Source organism: Pseudophryne corroboree, chromosome 11, assembly GCF_028390025.1.
Source record: "Pseudophryne corroboree isolate aPseCor3 chromosome 11, aPseCor3.hap2, whole genome shotgun sequence".
NCBI lineage: Eukaryota > Metazoa > Chordata > Amphibia > Anura > Myobatrachidae > Pseudophryne > Pseudophryne corroboree.
Window position 1 is genome coordinate 336,209,066 of NC_086454.1, and position 13,451 is coordinate 336,222,516.

The following is a 13,451-nucleotide window of genomic DNA, read 5'->3' on the forward strand; positions in this document are numbered from 1 at the left end:
ATATGTAAGTGACCACCCTGTGTGAGATTCAAGTGTCAAATCTGTTGACCAACGCTGTTTAACCCTTGCACAACTACAGCTTCTTATTCAAAATGATATCTGGTGTCTGTGCCCGCTTTACCACCATTTTCATGCCTAAATCATTTTTGTTTATTGCAAAATGTCATGTAAATTGGTGTAAGGGACACTATTTGAAGTTTCTGCAATGTTAACTTAGTGATCTATCCTTATTTAATTTATTTTAATATAATAATTTCTGAATAAGAAGCTGGAGCCGAATAAGAAGTGAATAAGAAGCTGGAGCCGAATAAGAAGCTAACTTCAGCCTCGTCACAGGGTTGCACTATACAGTATAAGGGTGATGCTACACAAAGCAGGGTGGCACTGTACATCACAGGGTGACACTATACACGGCAGGGTGACACTGTACACTATAAGGGTGATACTATACACGGCAGGGTGGCACTGTACAGCACAAGGTGACACTGTACACTATAAGGGTGGCACTATACACAGCAGGGTGACACTATACACCGCTGGGTGGCACTATACACAGCAGGGTGACACTATACACCGCTGGGTGGCACTATACACTATAAGAGCGACACTATACACGGCAGGGTGACACTATACACCGCTGGTTGGCACTATACACGTCAGGGTGACACTATACAGCACAGGGTGGCACTATACACTATAAGAGCGACACTATACACGGCAGGGTGGCACTATAAGGGTGATGCTATACACAGGTGATACTATGTACAGCACAGTTACACCACAGAGCAGCATTAGTCCCCTGTGTCCTGCTCCCGGGCACTATGAGGACTCCGAGGAGCGATGTGAGGTGACAGATACCCCGGGGCCGCTGCTGGACTCTGCCAGGAAGCGTCATGGCCGCTGCACGCTTGCTGCGTATGACGCCATGGCGCCTGACGCACGCTCGAGCAGTTTGGGGCGGGGCTATGGTTTGTGTTGCTAACTTGCTCCGGTTGTTAGGAAACAGCGAATTGGAGAGCAGCTTATACACAGGTGCTGCTTCCCGGTGCCCGGCTGCAGGAGGTGAGCGGGGTACGGGGGTAACAGAGGTGTGAGGTGGTGGTAGAGGTGGTAAAAGGGGTGTGAGGTGGTGGTAGAGGGGGTAAAAGTGGTGTGAGGTGGTGGTAGAGGGGGTAACGGGTGTGAGGTGGTGATGGGGGGAGGGGTTAACAGGGGTGTGAGGTGGTGGTAGTGGGGTAACAGAGGTGCAGGGGGTTGGTAACTGGGGTGTGGGGTGGTGGTAGGGGGTAACAGGAGAGTGAGGTGGTGGTAGGGGGGGTAACGGGTGTGAGGTGGTGGAAGGGGGTGTAACGGGTGTGAGGTAGTGGAAGGGGGTGTAACAGGGGAGTGAGGTGGTGGAAGGGGGTGTAACAGGGGTGTGTGGTGGTGGTAAGGGGGGTAACAGGGGTGTGATTGGGTGAGGGGTAACCAGGGTGTGAGGTGGTGGTAGGGGGGGGTAACGGGTGTGAGGTGGTGAAAGGGGGAGTAACGGGTGTGAGGCGGTGGAAGGGGGGGTAACAGGGGTGTGAGGTGGTGGAAGGGGGTGTGAGGTGGTGGAAGGGGGTGTAACGGGTGTGAGGTTGTGGAAGGGGGTGTAACAGGGGTGTGAGGTGGTGGAAGGGGGTGTAACAGGGGTGTGAGGTGGTGGAAGGGGGTGTAACGGGTGTGTGGTGGTGGAAGGGGGTGTAACGGGTGTGAGGTGGTGGAAGGGGGTGTAACGGGTGTGAGGTGGTGGAAGGGGGTGTAACGGGTGTGAGGTGGTGGAAGGGGGTGTAACAGGGGTGTGAGGTGGTGGAAGGGGGTGTAACAGGGGTGTGAGGTGGTGGAAGGGGGTGTAACGGGTGTGTGGTGGTGGAAGGGGGTGTAACGGGTGTGAGGTGGTGGTAGGGAGGGTAACGGGTGTGTGGTGGTGGTGGTAGGGGGGGTAACGGGGGTGTAAGGGGGTGGTAGGGGGGGTAACAGGGGTGTGAGGTGGTGGTGAAGGGGGGTAACGGGTGTGAGGTGGTCAGAGTGAGAGTGGAGGGTCCAGGGTCGCTGGGACGGTTCAGAGCGGGACGTGGAGGGTCCTGGGTGGCTGGGCCGGTTCAGAGCGGGACGTGGAGGGTCCAGGGTGGCTGGGCCGGTTCAGAGTGGGACGTGGAGGGTCCAGGGTGGCTGTGCCAGTTCAGAGCGGGACGTGGAGGGTCCAGGGTGGCTGGGACGGTTGTGGAGGGTCCAGTGGGGACACAGGTTCTATTCTTCATTAACGTGTGTATTTTCAGCTTGTGGTCTCTGGCCGCCCGTTGTATAAGGAAGCCCTGAGGTGGGCCTACTGCCAGATCCCAGAGACACATCACATTCCAGGCTATCCTGTGAGACTGCGGGCTGGGGGGTGTAACCCCTCCAGACACCGTGCTGTATTCCTCACCACACAAACATGGCGACATCTGCCACAACCAAACCAGCATGGAAACTGCGTGAGTAGCACTCCATTGTAGTGTAGCATCTCCCTGTCTCACCACCGTGTTCTCATGCTCCTCATTCATCTCTCATAGAGGAAATCGTGGCCCACGCCAGTAATGTGTCTGCGGTGGCCCTTGGGAAGAGTTCCGGACGTCTCCTGGCCACAGGGGGGGACGACTGTCATGTCAACCTGTGGTCTGTTAACAAACCCAACTGCATTATGGTGAGAGCCAGTTACCTCCCCCCTGTCTCAGGCTGTCTCTCTCACAGCTGTCTCTCTCCCATGCAGAGCCTGACGGGACACAATGCCCCTGTCTCAGGCTGTCTCTCTCTCATGCAGAGGCTGACGGACACAATTCCCCTGTCTCAGGCTGTCTCTCTCACCGCTGTCTCTCTCTCATGCAGAGCCTGACGGGACACAATTCCCCGGTGGAGAGCGTGCGTTTCAGCACCTCGGAGAAGCTGGTGGTGGCCGGCTCTCAGTCGGGGTCTATACGCGTCTGGAACATGGAAGAAGCTAAAAGTAAGTTTCCGTCTCTTCTCGCCTTCTGACCTCTGCTTACTGGGAAATGTTTCCGCGCTGATCTTTGTATGGAGCCAGGATTCTGTCTGCGCTGCTCTGTTACAGGGTCACATCCAGGTGATGGCAGTCTCTTTCCGCACACTCTCCCTCCTTTAAGCATTTAGCCCATGGAGAGGCGTTGCGCAGCGCAGTGCTTGGAGAGCGTTGCGCAGCGCGGTGCTTGGAGAGGCGTTGCGCAGCGCGGTGCTTGGAGAGGCGTTGCGCAGCGCGGTGCTTGGAGAGGCGTTGCGCAGCGCGGTGCTTGGAGAGGCGTTGCGCAGCGCGGTGCTTGGAGAGGCGTTGCGCAGCGCGGTGCTTGGAGAGGCGTTGCGCAGCGCGGTGCTTGGAGAGGCGTTGCGCAGCGCGGTGCTTGGAGAGGCGTTGCGCAGCGCGGTGCTTGGAGAGGCGTTGCGCTGTGCTGGGAGAGGCGCGGCCCAGCGCAGTGCTGGGAGAGGCGCAGCGCAATGCTGGGAGAGGCGCTGCTCAGCGCAGTAAGTAGCCAAAAGATAGTATTAATACAAAAGCGCTCAACTGACAAAGTAGCATGCATAAAAACAGATAATAATCACCATAGGATCCGAGGAGTAACAGGTACGGGACTCGGGACCAGAGATCCAGATGCAGTGGTCCAACCAGGTCCGATTTCAGCGCAGTCAGTGGGTCAAAACGGGGGAACACTTAACGCGCTTCGGACATTCCTGTCCTTCATCAGAAGTGACACTCGGGATTACCAGGAAGGATATTTGAGCCGAGCAGTTTGCCGGTGGGATTGTCCGTTTTACTGTCTGTTACGTCTGTCTACTGGAAGTGCAGTGTCTGAATTACAAAGTTCCAGTTTTAAGGGATCTCTGCACTATCTTTTCTTTATACCCGTATGAACCAGGGCACTGCAAAGTCCACTGGGGGAAGTGTTTTTTTTTTAGATTCACCTCTGATATCCAAGAGGATTTGAGGTTACTGCAATAAAATACCTCGGATCCTATGGTAATTATTTTTTTGTTTTTTATGCATAGTACTTTGTCACTTGAGCGCTTTTGTATTAATACTATCTTTTGGCTACTTATTGTGTTGTAAGTGTCTTTTGGATGTACACGTCTGTATTTTATACATCAGCTGCACTTGTCTTAATTGCGCACTTTACCAGCTAAAATCACTCTAACACTGTTGCACGGCGCAGTGCAGGGAGAGGCGTTGTGCTGTGCAGGGAGAGGCATTGCGCAGCGCAGAGCATGGGGAGGCGTTGCACGGAGAGGCATTGCACGGAGAGGCGTTGGGCAGCGCACGGAGAGGCATTGCACGGCCCAGCTCATTGAGAGGTGTTGCGCAGCACATGGATCGCAGTAGATTGTTGGGTTCTAGAGAGCGGGTATGAGTATGGGTACTATAAATGTAAAACCTGGGTAGCGTTTCTCCATCTCTCGATGCGCCCTCCTCAGTTTGCGCTGTGTGCCCTGGCGTGCTGCAGCTCTTGTGTTAATGTTGGGTAGCATTAGTGTTATTTTACAAGGGGGGATGTATAGTATATGTGTATGTACGGGGGGGGGGGGGGGGGGGGTACACAGTACCTCCCGGCAGCTGATACAACACCACTGCCTAGCGGATGTCAGACAAGATAGTATATCCTCTGCCACAGCTCCAGCTGTACCCCAGGTGATCTGAGCGCCGGTCACAATAAGAGCATGGGTACTCTCTAGGTTTCTATTAGTTATATTCTGCCCAGGACCTGTTCTGCAGCGTAGCACCAGGAAGGCACTGCAGTGGTTACAGACACACGTGTGACATCTGCAGCAGAGGTGGCGTCACACTGTGTATCTCTCTCTCAGTACAGAGGACTCTAGTGGGACACAAAGCCAATGTCTGCAGCCTGGACTTCCACCCGTACGGAGAGTTTGTAGCATCTGGTTCTCTGGACACAAACATTAAGGTACGCTGTGATTATCTCACCAGACCCCAGACTGTCACTGTAAGGGGCCCAGAACAGACCATTCCAGACAGGGCAGGCGTGTGATGGGTACTTACAGGTGATAGGAGGAGGGCAGGCGTGTGATGGGTACTTACAGGTGATAGGAGGAGGGCAGGCGTGTGATGGGCAGTTACAGGTGATAGGAGGAGGACAGGCGTGTGATGGGCACTTCCAGGTGATAGGAGGAGGGCAGGCGTGTGATGGGCACTTCCAGGTGATAGGAGGAGGGCAGGCATGTGATGGGTACTTACAGGTGATAGGAGGAGGGCAGGCGTGTGACGGGCACTTACAGGTGATAGGAGGAGGGCAGGCGTGTGATGGGCACTTACTGGTGATAGGAGGAGGAGGGCAGGCGTGTGATGGGTACTTACAGGTGATAGGAGGAGGACAGGCGTGTGATGGGTACTTACAGGTGATAGGAGGGCAGACGTGTGATGGGTACTTAAAGGTGACAGGAGGAGGACAGGCGTGTGATGGGCAGTTACAGGTGACAGGAGGAGGGCAGGCGTGTGATGGGCACTTACAGGTGATAGGAGGAGGGCAGGCGTGTGATGGGCACTTACAGGTGATAGGAGGAGGGCAGGCGTGTGGTGGGTACTTACAGGTGATAGGAGGAGGGCAGGTGTGTGGTGGGTACTTACAGGTGACAGGAGGAGGACAGGCGTGTGATGGGCAGTTACAGGTGATAGGAGGAGGGCAGGCGTGTGATGGGCAGTTACAGGTGATAGGAGGAGGGCAGGCGTGTGATGGGCACTTACAGGTGATAGGAGGAGGGCAGGCGTGTGATGGGCACTTACAGGTGATAGGAGGAGGGCAGGCGTGTGATGGGCAGTTACAGGTGATAGGAGGAGGACAGGCGTGTGATGGGCACTTACAGGTGATAGGAGGGCAGGCGTGTGATGAGCACTTACAGGTGATAGGAGGAGGGCAGGCGTGTGATGGGCAGTTACAGGTGATAGGAGGAGGGCAGGCGTGTGATGGGCACTTACAGGTGATAGGAGGAGGGCAGGCGTGTGATGGGCACTTACAGGTGATAGGAGGAGGGCAGGCGTGTGGTGGGTACTTACAGGTGATAGGAGGAGGGCAGGCGTGTGGTGGGTACTTACAGGTGACAGGAGGAGGACAGGCGTGTGATGGGCAGTTACAGGTGATAGGAGGAGGGCAGGCGTGTGATGGGCAGTTACAGGTGATAGGAGGAGGGCAGGCGTGTGATGGGCACTTACAGGTGATAGGAGGAGGGCAGGCGTGTGATGGGCACTTACAGGTGATAGGAGGAGGGCAGGCGTGTGATGGGCAGTTACAGGTGATAGGAGGAGGACAGGCGTGTGATGGGCACTTACAGGTGATAGGAGGAGGGCAGGCGTGTGATGGGCACTTACAGGTGATAGGAGGAGGGCAGGCGTGTGGTGGGTACTTACAGGTGATAGGAGGAGGGCAGGCGTGTGGTGGGTACTTACAGGTGACAGGAGGAGGACAGGCGTGTGATGGGCAGTTACAGGTGATAGGAGGAGGGCAGGCGTGTGATGGGCAGTTACAGGTGATAGGAGGAGGGCAGGCGTGTGATGGGCACTTACAGGTGATAGGAGGAGGGCAGGCGTGTGATGGGCACTTACAGGTGATAGGAGGAGGGCAGGCGTGTGATGGGCAGTTACAGGTGATAGGAGGGCAGGCGTGTGATGAGCACTTACAGGTGATAGGAGGAGGGCAGGCGTGTGATGGGCAGTTACAGGTGATAGGAGGAGGGCAGGCGTGTGATGGGCAGTTACAGGTGATAGGAGGAGGGCAGGCGTGTGATGGGCAGTTACAGGTGATAGGAGGAGGACAGGCGTGTGATGAGCACTTACAGGTGATAGGAGGAGGGCAGGCGTGTGATGGGCACTTACAGGTGATAGGAGGAGGGCAGGCGTGTGGTGGGCACTTACAGGTGATAGGAGGAGGGCAGGCGTGTGATGGGCACTTACAGGTGATAGGAGGAGGGCAGGCGTGTGATGGGCACTTACAGGTGATAGGAGGAGGGCAGGCGTGTGATGGGCACTTACAGGTGATAGGAGGAGGGCAGGCGTGTGATGGGCACTTACAGGTGATAGGAGGAGGGCAGGCGTGTGATGGGCACTTACAGGTGATAGGAGGAGGGCAGGCGTGTGATGGGTACTTACAGGTGATAGGAGGAGGGCAGGCGTGTGATGGGCAGTTACAGGTGATAGGAGGAGGGCAGGCGTGTGATGGGCACTTACAGGTGATAGGAGGAGGGCAGGTGTGTGATGGGCAGTTACAGGTGATAGGAGGAGGGCAGGCGTGTGATGGGCACTTACAGGTGATAGGAGGAGGGCAGGCGTGTGATGGGCAGTTACAGGTGATAGGAGGAGGACAGGCGTGTGATGGGCACTTACAGGTGATAGGAGGAGGGCAGGCGTGTGATGGGCACTTACAGGTGATAGGAGGAGGGCAGGCGTGTGGTGGGTACTTACAGGTGATAGGAGGAGGGCAGGCGTGTGGTGGGTACTTACAGGTGACAGGAGGAGGACAGGCGTGTGATGGGCAGTTACAGGTGATAGGAGGAGGGCAGGCGTGTGATGGACAGTTACAGGTGATAGGAGGAGGGCAGGCGTGTGATGGGCACTTACAGGTGATAGGAGGAGGGCAGGCGTGTGATGGGCACTTACAGGTGATAGGAGGAGGGCAGGCGTGTGATGGGCAGTTACAGGTGATAGGAGGGCAGGCGTGTGATGAGCACTTACAGGTGATAGGAGGAGGGCAGGCGTGTGATGGGCAGTTACAGGTGATAGGAGGAGGGCAGGCGTGTGATGGGCAGTTACAGGTGATAGGAGGAGGGCAGGCGTGTGATGGGCAGTTACAGGTGATAGGAGGAGGACAGGCGTGTGATGAGCACTTACAGGTGATAGGAGGAGGGCAGGCGTGTGATGGGCACTTACAGGTGATAGGAGGAGGGCAGGCGTGTGGTGGGCACTTACAGGTGATAGGAGGAGGGCAGGCGTGTGGTGGGCACTTACAGGTGATAGGAGGAGGGCAGGCGTGTGATGGGCACTTACAGGTGATAGGAGGAGGGCAGGCGTGTGATGGGCACTTACAGGTGATAGGAGGAGGGCAGGCGTGTGATGGGCACTTACAGGTGATAGGAGGAGGGCAGGCGTGTGATGGGCACTTACAGGTGATAGGAGGAGGGCAGGCGTGTGATGGGTACTTACAGGTGATAGGAGGAGGGCAGGCGTGTGATGGGCACTTACAGGTGATAGGAGGAGGGCAGGCGTGTGATGGGCAGTTACAGGTGATAGGAGGGCAGGCGTGTGATGAGCACTTACAGGTGATAGGAGGAGGGCAGGCGTGTGATGGGCAGTTACAGGTGATAGGAGGAGGACAGGCGTGTGATGGGCACTTCCAGGTGATAGGAGGAGGGCAGGCGTGTGATGGGCACTTCCAGGTGATAGGAGGAGGGCAGGCGTGTGATGGGTACTTACAGGTGATAGGAGGAGGGCAGGCGTGTGACGGGCACTTACAGGTGATAGGAGGAGGGCAGGCGTGTGATGGGCACTTACTGGTGATAGGAGGAGGAGGGCAGGCGTGTGATGGGTACTTACAGGTGATAGGAGGAGGACAGGCGTGTGATGGGTACTTACAGGTGATAGGAGGGCAGACGTGTGATGGGTACTTAAAGGTGACAGGAGGAGGACAGGCGTGTGATGGGCAGTTACAGGTGACAGGAGGAGGGCAGGCGTGTGATGGGCACTTACAGGTGATAGGAGGAGGGCAGGCGTGTGATGGGCACTTACAGGTGATAGGAGGAGGGCAGGCGTGTGGTGGGTACTTACAGGTGATAGGAGGAGGGCAGGTGTGTGGTGGGTACTTACAGGTGACAGGAGGAGGACAGGCGTGTGATGGGCAGTTACAGGTGATAGGAGGAGGGCAGGCGTGTGATGGGCAGTTACAGGTGATAGGAGGAGGGCAGGCGTGTGATGGGCACTTACAGGTGATAGGAGGAGGGCAGGCGTGTGATGGGCACTTACAGGTGATAGGAGGAGGGCAGGCGTGTGATGGGCAGTTACAGGTGATAGGAGGAGGACAGGCGTGTGATGGGCACTTACAGGTGATAGGAGGGCAGGCGTGTGATGAGCACTTACAGGTGATAGGAGGAGGGCAGGCGTGTGATGGGCAGTTACAGGTGATAGGAGGAGGGCAGGCGTGTGATGGGCACTTACAGGTGATAGGAGGAGGGCAGGCGTGTGATGGGCACTTACAGGTGATAGGAGGAGGGCAGGCGTGTGGTGGGTACTTACAGGTGATAGGAGGAGGGCAGGCGTGTGGTGGGTACTTACAGGTGACAGGAGGAGGACAGGCGTGTGATGGGCAGTTACAGGTGATAGGAGGAGGGCAGGCGTGTGATGGGCAGTTACAGGTGATAGGAGGAGGGCAGGCGTGTGATGGGCACTTACAGGTGATAGGAGGAGGGCAGGCGTGTGATGGGCACTTACAGGTGATAGGAGGAGGGCAGGCGTGTGATGGGCAGTTACAGGTGATAGGAGGAGGACAGGCGTGTGATGGGCACTTACAGGTGATAGGAGGAGGGCAGGCGTGTGATGGGCACTTACAGGTGATAGGAGGAGGGCAGGCGTGTGGTGGGTACTTACAGGTGATAGGAGGAGGGCAGGCGTGTGGTGGGTACTTACAGGTGACAGGAGGAGGACAGGCGTGTGATGGGCAGTTACAGGTGATAGGAGGAGGGCAGGCGTGTGATGGGCAGTTACAGGTGATAGGAGGAGGGCAGGCGTGTGATGGGCACTTACAGGTGATAGGAGGAGGGCAGGCGTGTGATGGGCACTTACAGGTGATAGGAGGAGGGCAGGCGTGTGATGGGCAGTTACAGGTGATAGGAGGGCAGGCGTGTGATGAGCACTTACAGGTGATAGGAGGAGGGCAGGCGTGTGATGGGCAGTTACAGGTGATAGGAGGAGGGCAGGCGTGTGATGGGCAGTTACAGGTGATAGGAGAAGGGCAGGCGTGTGATGGGCAGTTACAGGTGATAGGAGGAGGACAGGCGTGTGATGAGCACTTACAGGTGATAGGAGGAGGGCAGGCGTGTGATGGGCACTTACAGGTGATAGGAGGAGGGCAGGCGTGTGGTGGGCACTTACAGGTGATAGGAGGAGGGCAGGCGTGTGATGGGCACTTACAGGTGATAGGAGGAGGGCAGGCGTGTGATGGGCACTTACAGGTGATAGGAGGAGGGCAGGCGTGTGATGGGCACTTACAGGTGATAGGAGGAGGGCAGGCGTGTGATGGGCACTTACAGGTGATAGGAGGAGGGCAGGCGTGTGATGGGCACTTACAGGTGATAGGAGGAGGGCAGGCGTGTGATGGGTACTTACAGGTGATAGGAGGAGGGCAGGCGTGTGATGGGCAGTTACAGGTGATAGGACGAGGGCAGGCGTGTGATGGGCACTTACAGGTGATAGGAGGAGGGCAGGTGTGTGATGGGCAGTTACAGGTGATAGGAGGAGGGCAGGCGTGTGATGGGCACTTACAGGTGATAGGAGGAGGGCAGGTGTGTGATGGGCAGTTACAGGTGATAGGAGGAGGGCAGGCGTGTGATGGGTACTTACAGGTGATAGGAGGAGGGCAGGCGTGTGATGGGCAGTTACAGGTGATAGGAGGAGGGCAGGTGTGTGATGGGTACTTACAGGTGATAGGAGGAGGGCAGGCGTGTGATGGGTACTTACAGGTGATAGGAGGAGGAGGAAGACAGGCGTGTGATGGGCACTTACAGGTGATAGGAGGAGGACAGGCGTGTGATGGGCGCTTACAGGTTATAGGAGGAGGACAGGCGTGTGATGGGCAGTTACAGGTGATAGGAGGAGGGCAGGCGTGTGATGGGCAGTTACAGGTGATAGGAGGGCAGGCGTGTGATGGGCACTTACAGGTGATTGGAGGAGGGCAGGCGTGTGATGGGCACTTACAGGTGATAGGAGGAGGGCAGGCGTGTGATGGGCAGTTACAGGTGATAGGAGGGCAGGCGTGTGATGAGCACTTACAGGTGATAGGAGGAGGGCAGGCGTGTGATGGGCAGTTACAGGTGATAGGAGGAGGGCAGGCGTGTGATGGGCAGTTACAGGTGATAGGAGGAGGGCAGGCGTGTGATGGGCAGTTACAGGTGATAGGAGGAGGACAGGCGTGTGATGAGCACTTACAGGTGATAGGAGGAGGGCAGGCGTGTGATGGGCACTTACAGGTGATAGGAGGAGGGCAGGCGTGTGGTGGGCACTTACAGGTGATAGGAGGAGGGCAGGCGTGTGATGGGCACTTACAGGTGATAGGAGGAGGGCAGGCGTGTGATGGGCACTTACAGGTGATAGGAGGAGGGCAGGCGTGTGATGGGCATTTACAGGTGATAGGAGGAGGGCAGGCGTGTGATGGGCAGTTACAGGTGATAGGAGGAGGGCAGGCGTGTGATGGGCACTTACAGGTGATAGGAGGAGGGCAGGCGTGTGATGGGCACTTACAGGTGATAGGAGGAGGGCAGGCGTGTGATGGGTACTTACAGGTGATAGGAGGAGGGCAGGCGTGTGATGGGCAGTTACAGGTGATAGGAGGAGGGCAGGCGTGTGATGGGCACTTACAGGTGATAGGAGGAGGGCAGGTGTGTGATGGGCAGTTACAGGTGATAGGAGGAGGGCAGGCGTGTGATGGGTACTTACAGGTGATAGGAGGAGGGCAGGCGTGTGATGGGCACTTACAGGTGATAGGAGGAGGACAGGCGTGTGATGGGCACTTACAGGTTATAGGAGGAGGGCAGGCGTGTGATGGGCACTTACAGGTGATAGGAGGAGGGCAGGCGTGTGATGAGCACTTGCAGGTGATAGGAGGAGGGCAGGCGTGTGATGGGCACTTACAGGTGATAGGAGGAGGGCAGGCGTGTGACGGGTACTTACAGGTGATAGGAGGAGGGCAGGCGTGTGACGGGTACTTACAGGTGATAGGAGGAGGGCAGGCGTGTGACGGGTACTTACAGGTGATAGGAGGAGGGCAGGCGTGTGATGGGTACTTACAGGTGATAGGAGGAGGGCAGGCGTGTGATGGGCAGTTACAGGTGATAGGAGGAGGGCAGGCGTGTGATGGGCAGTTACAGGTGATAGGAGGAGGGCAGGCGTGTGATGGGCAGTTACAGGTGATAGGAGGAGGCCAGGCGTGTGATGGGCAGTTACAGGTGATAGGAGGAGGGCAGGCGTGTGATGGGCAGTTACAGGTGATAGGAGGAGGGCAGGCGTGTGACGGGTACTTACAGGTGATAGGAGGAGGGCAGGCGTGTGATGGGCACTTACAGGTGACACGGGCTGTTATGGAAGGTGTCATCCCTCTGTAATGCGTGTCACTGGGCTCGTTAAGGCGACCCGTCCTGCGGGTAATGTGTGACTATGGAGAGAATGAGTCAGATGTCCCTGTATGCACTATTATGTACCATGGGCCTGATCGCTCCTCTGTGAATTTGCAGGTTTTGCGATCGGATAGTCGTCGCCCAGACAGAGTGAATACCCGCCTCATGCATGTCTGCGCACACTGCGAAAATCTGTGCGAACGGCGGTCACCTGCAAATCCGTTCCCAACTCCCTCACCAGCTAATGATTTTCCAGTGTGTGCGTAGCCCAGGACTTACTCCTACAGTGCGATACATACAGGCCGACCGGGGCCGGAGCTGACGTCACACACCCGCCCTGACAACACTTGGGCACGCCTGCGTTTTCACTGACACTTCCAGAAAACGGCCAATTACCACCCACATACGCCCACTTCCTGTCAATCAGCCTGCGTTCTCCTAGCGATAAAAAAAAACCCCGCTGGATTTGTTCACAGTGTGGCCTCATGCGCAGTCGTTCGATAATTGCCCGCCTTGCGAGTACACACCGCAGCGGTCAGGTCTGAATTAGGCCCCATGTACAGGGTGGGCAGCGGCTCCTGTACCCTATGTCTGTGTGTATTGCAGTACTGCCAGTTGCAGGAAGCGGCGTAATTCCAGGTTGGTTTTGCCTGTGAATTATTGCCGCGTTACTCTTCAGGCTACGTAGCTGGAATTGCTGCGGTTCCTGCACTATATGGGCCTCAGCCTGAGACTGATGGGGAGATGGGGCAGTAATCTCCTGGATCAATGCAGAATAACAGGTTTCTCTTCCTCTGTTCTAGCTGTGGGACGTGCGCAGGAAAGGCTGCGTGTTTCGCTACAAGGTGAGTGTCCTCTGCACCCATATACACTATCTGTAAGTACCCCTGTATGACTCTTCACTTCTGACCCTGCTGGGTGTTTCCATTCAGGGCCACACTCAGGCTGTGCGCTGCCTACGCTTCAGTCCAGATGGCAAGTGGCTGGCATCTTCTTCAGATGATCACACCGTAAAGGTAAGTGAGGAGGGTGATTGGCTGCAGCAGACTGAGAGTTATATA

At 56.5% G+C, this 13,451-nt stretch overlaps 1 protein-coding gene across 1 annotated transcript in view; it reads left to right on the forward strand.

Moving 5' to 3' along the window:
• Positions 1–954: 954 nt before the first annotated feature.
• The window catches only part of KATNB1 (katanin regulatory subunit B1), a 50,912-nt gene continuing 38,415 nt past the window's right edge, over positions 955–13,451 (forward strand). The window contains exons 1-7 of the mRNA XM_063945818.1: positions 955–1,062; positions 2,301–2,495; positions 2,574–2,704; positions 2,887–3,004; positions 4,867–4,967; positions 13,194–13,235; positions 13,323–13,406. Coding sequence (XP_063801888.1) covers positions 2,456–2,495; positions 2,574–2,704; positions 2,887–3,004; positions 4,867–4,967; positions 13,194–13,235; positions 13,323–13,406 — 516 coding nt within the window. The 5' untranslated portion in view covers positions 955–1,062; positions 2,301–2,455. The remainder of the gene's footprint in view (positions 1,063–2,300; positions 2,496–2,573; positions 2,705–2,886; positions 3,005–4,866; positions 4,968–13,193; positions 13,236–13,322; positions 13,407–13,451) is intronic.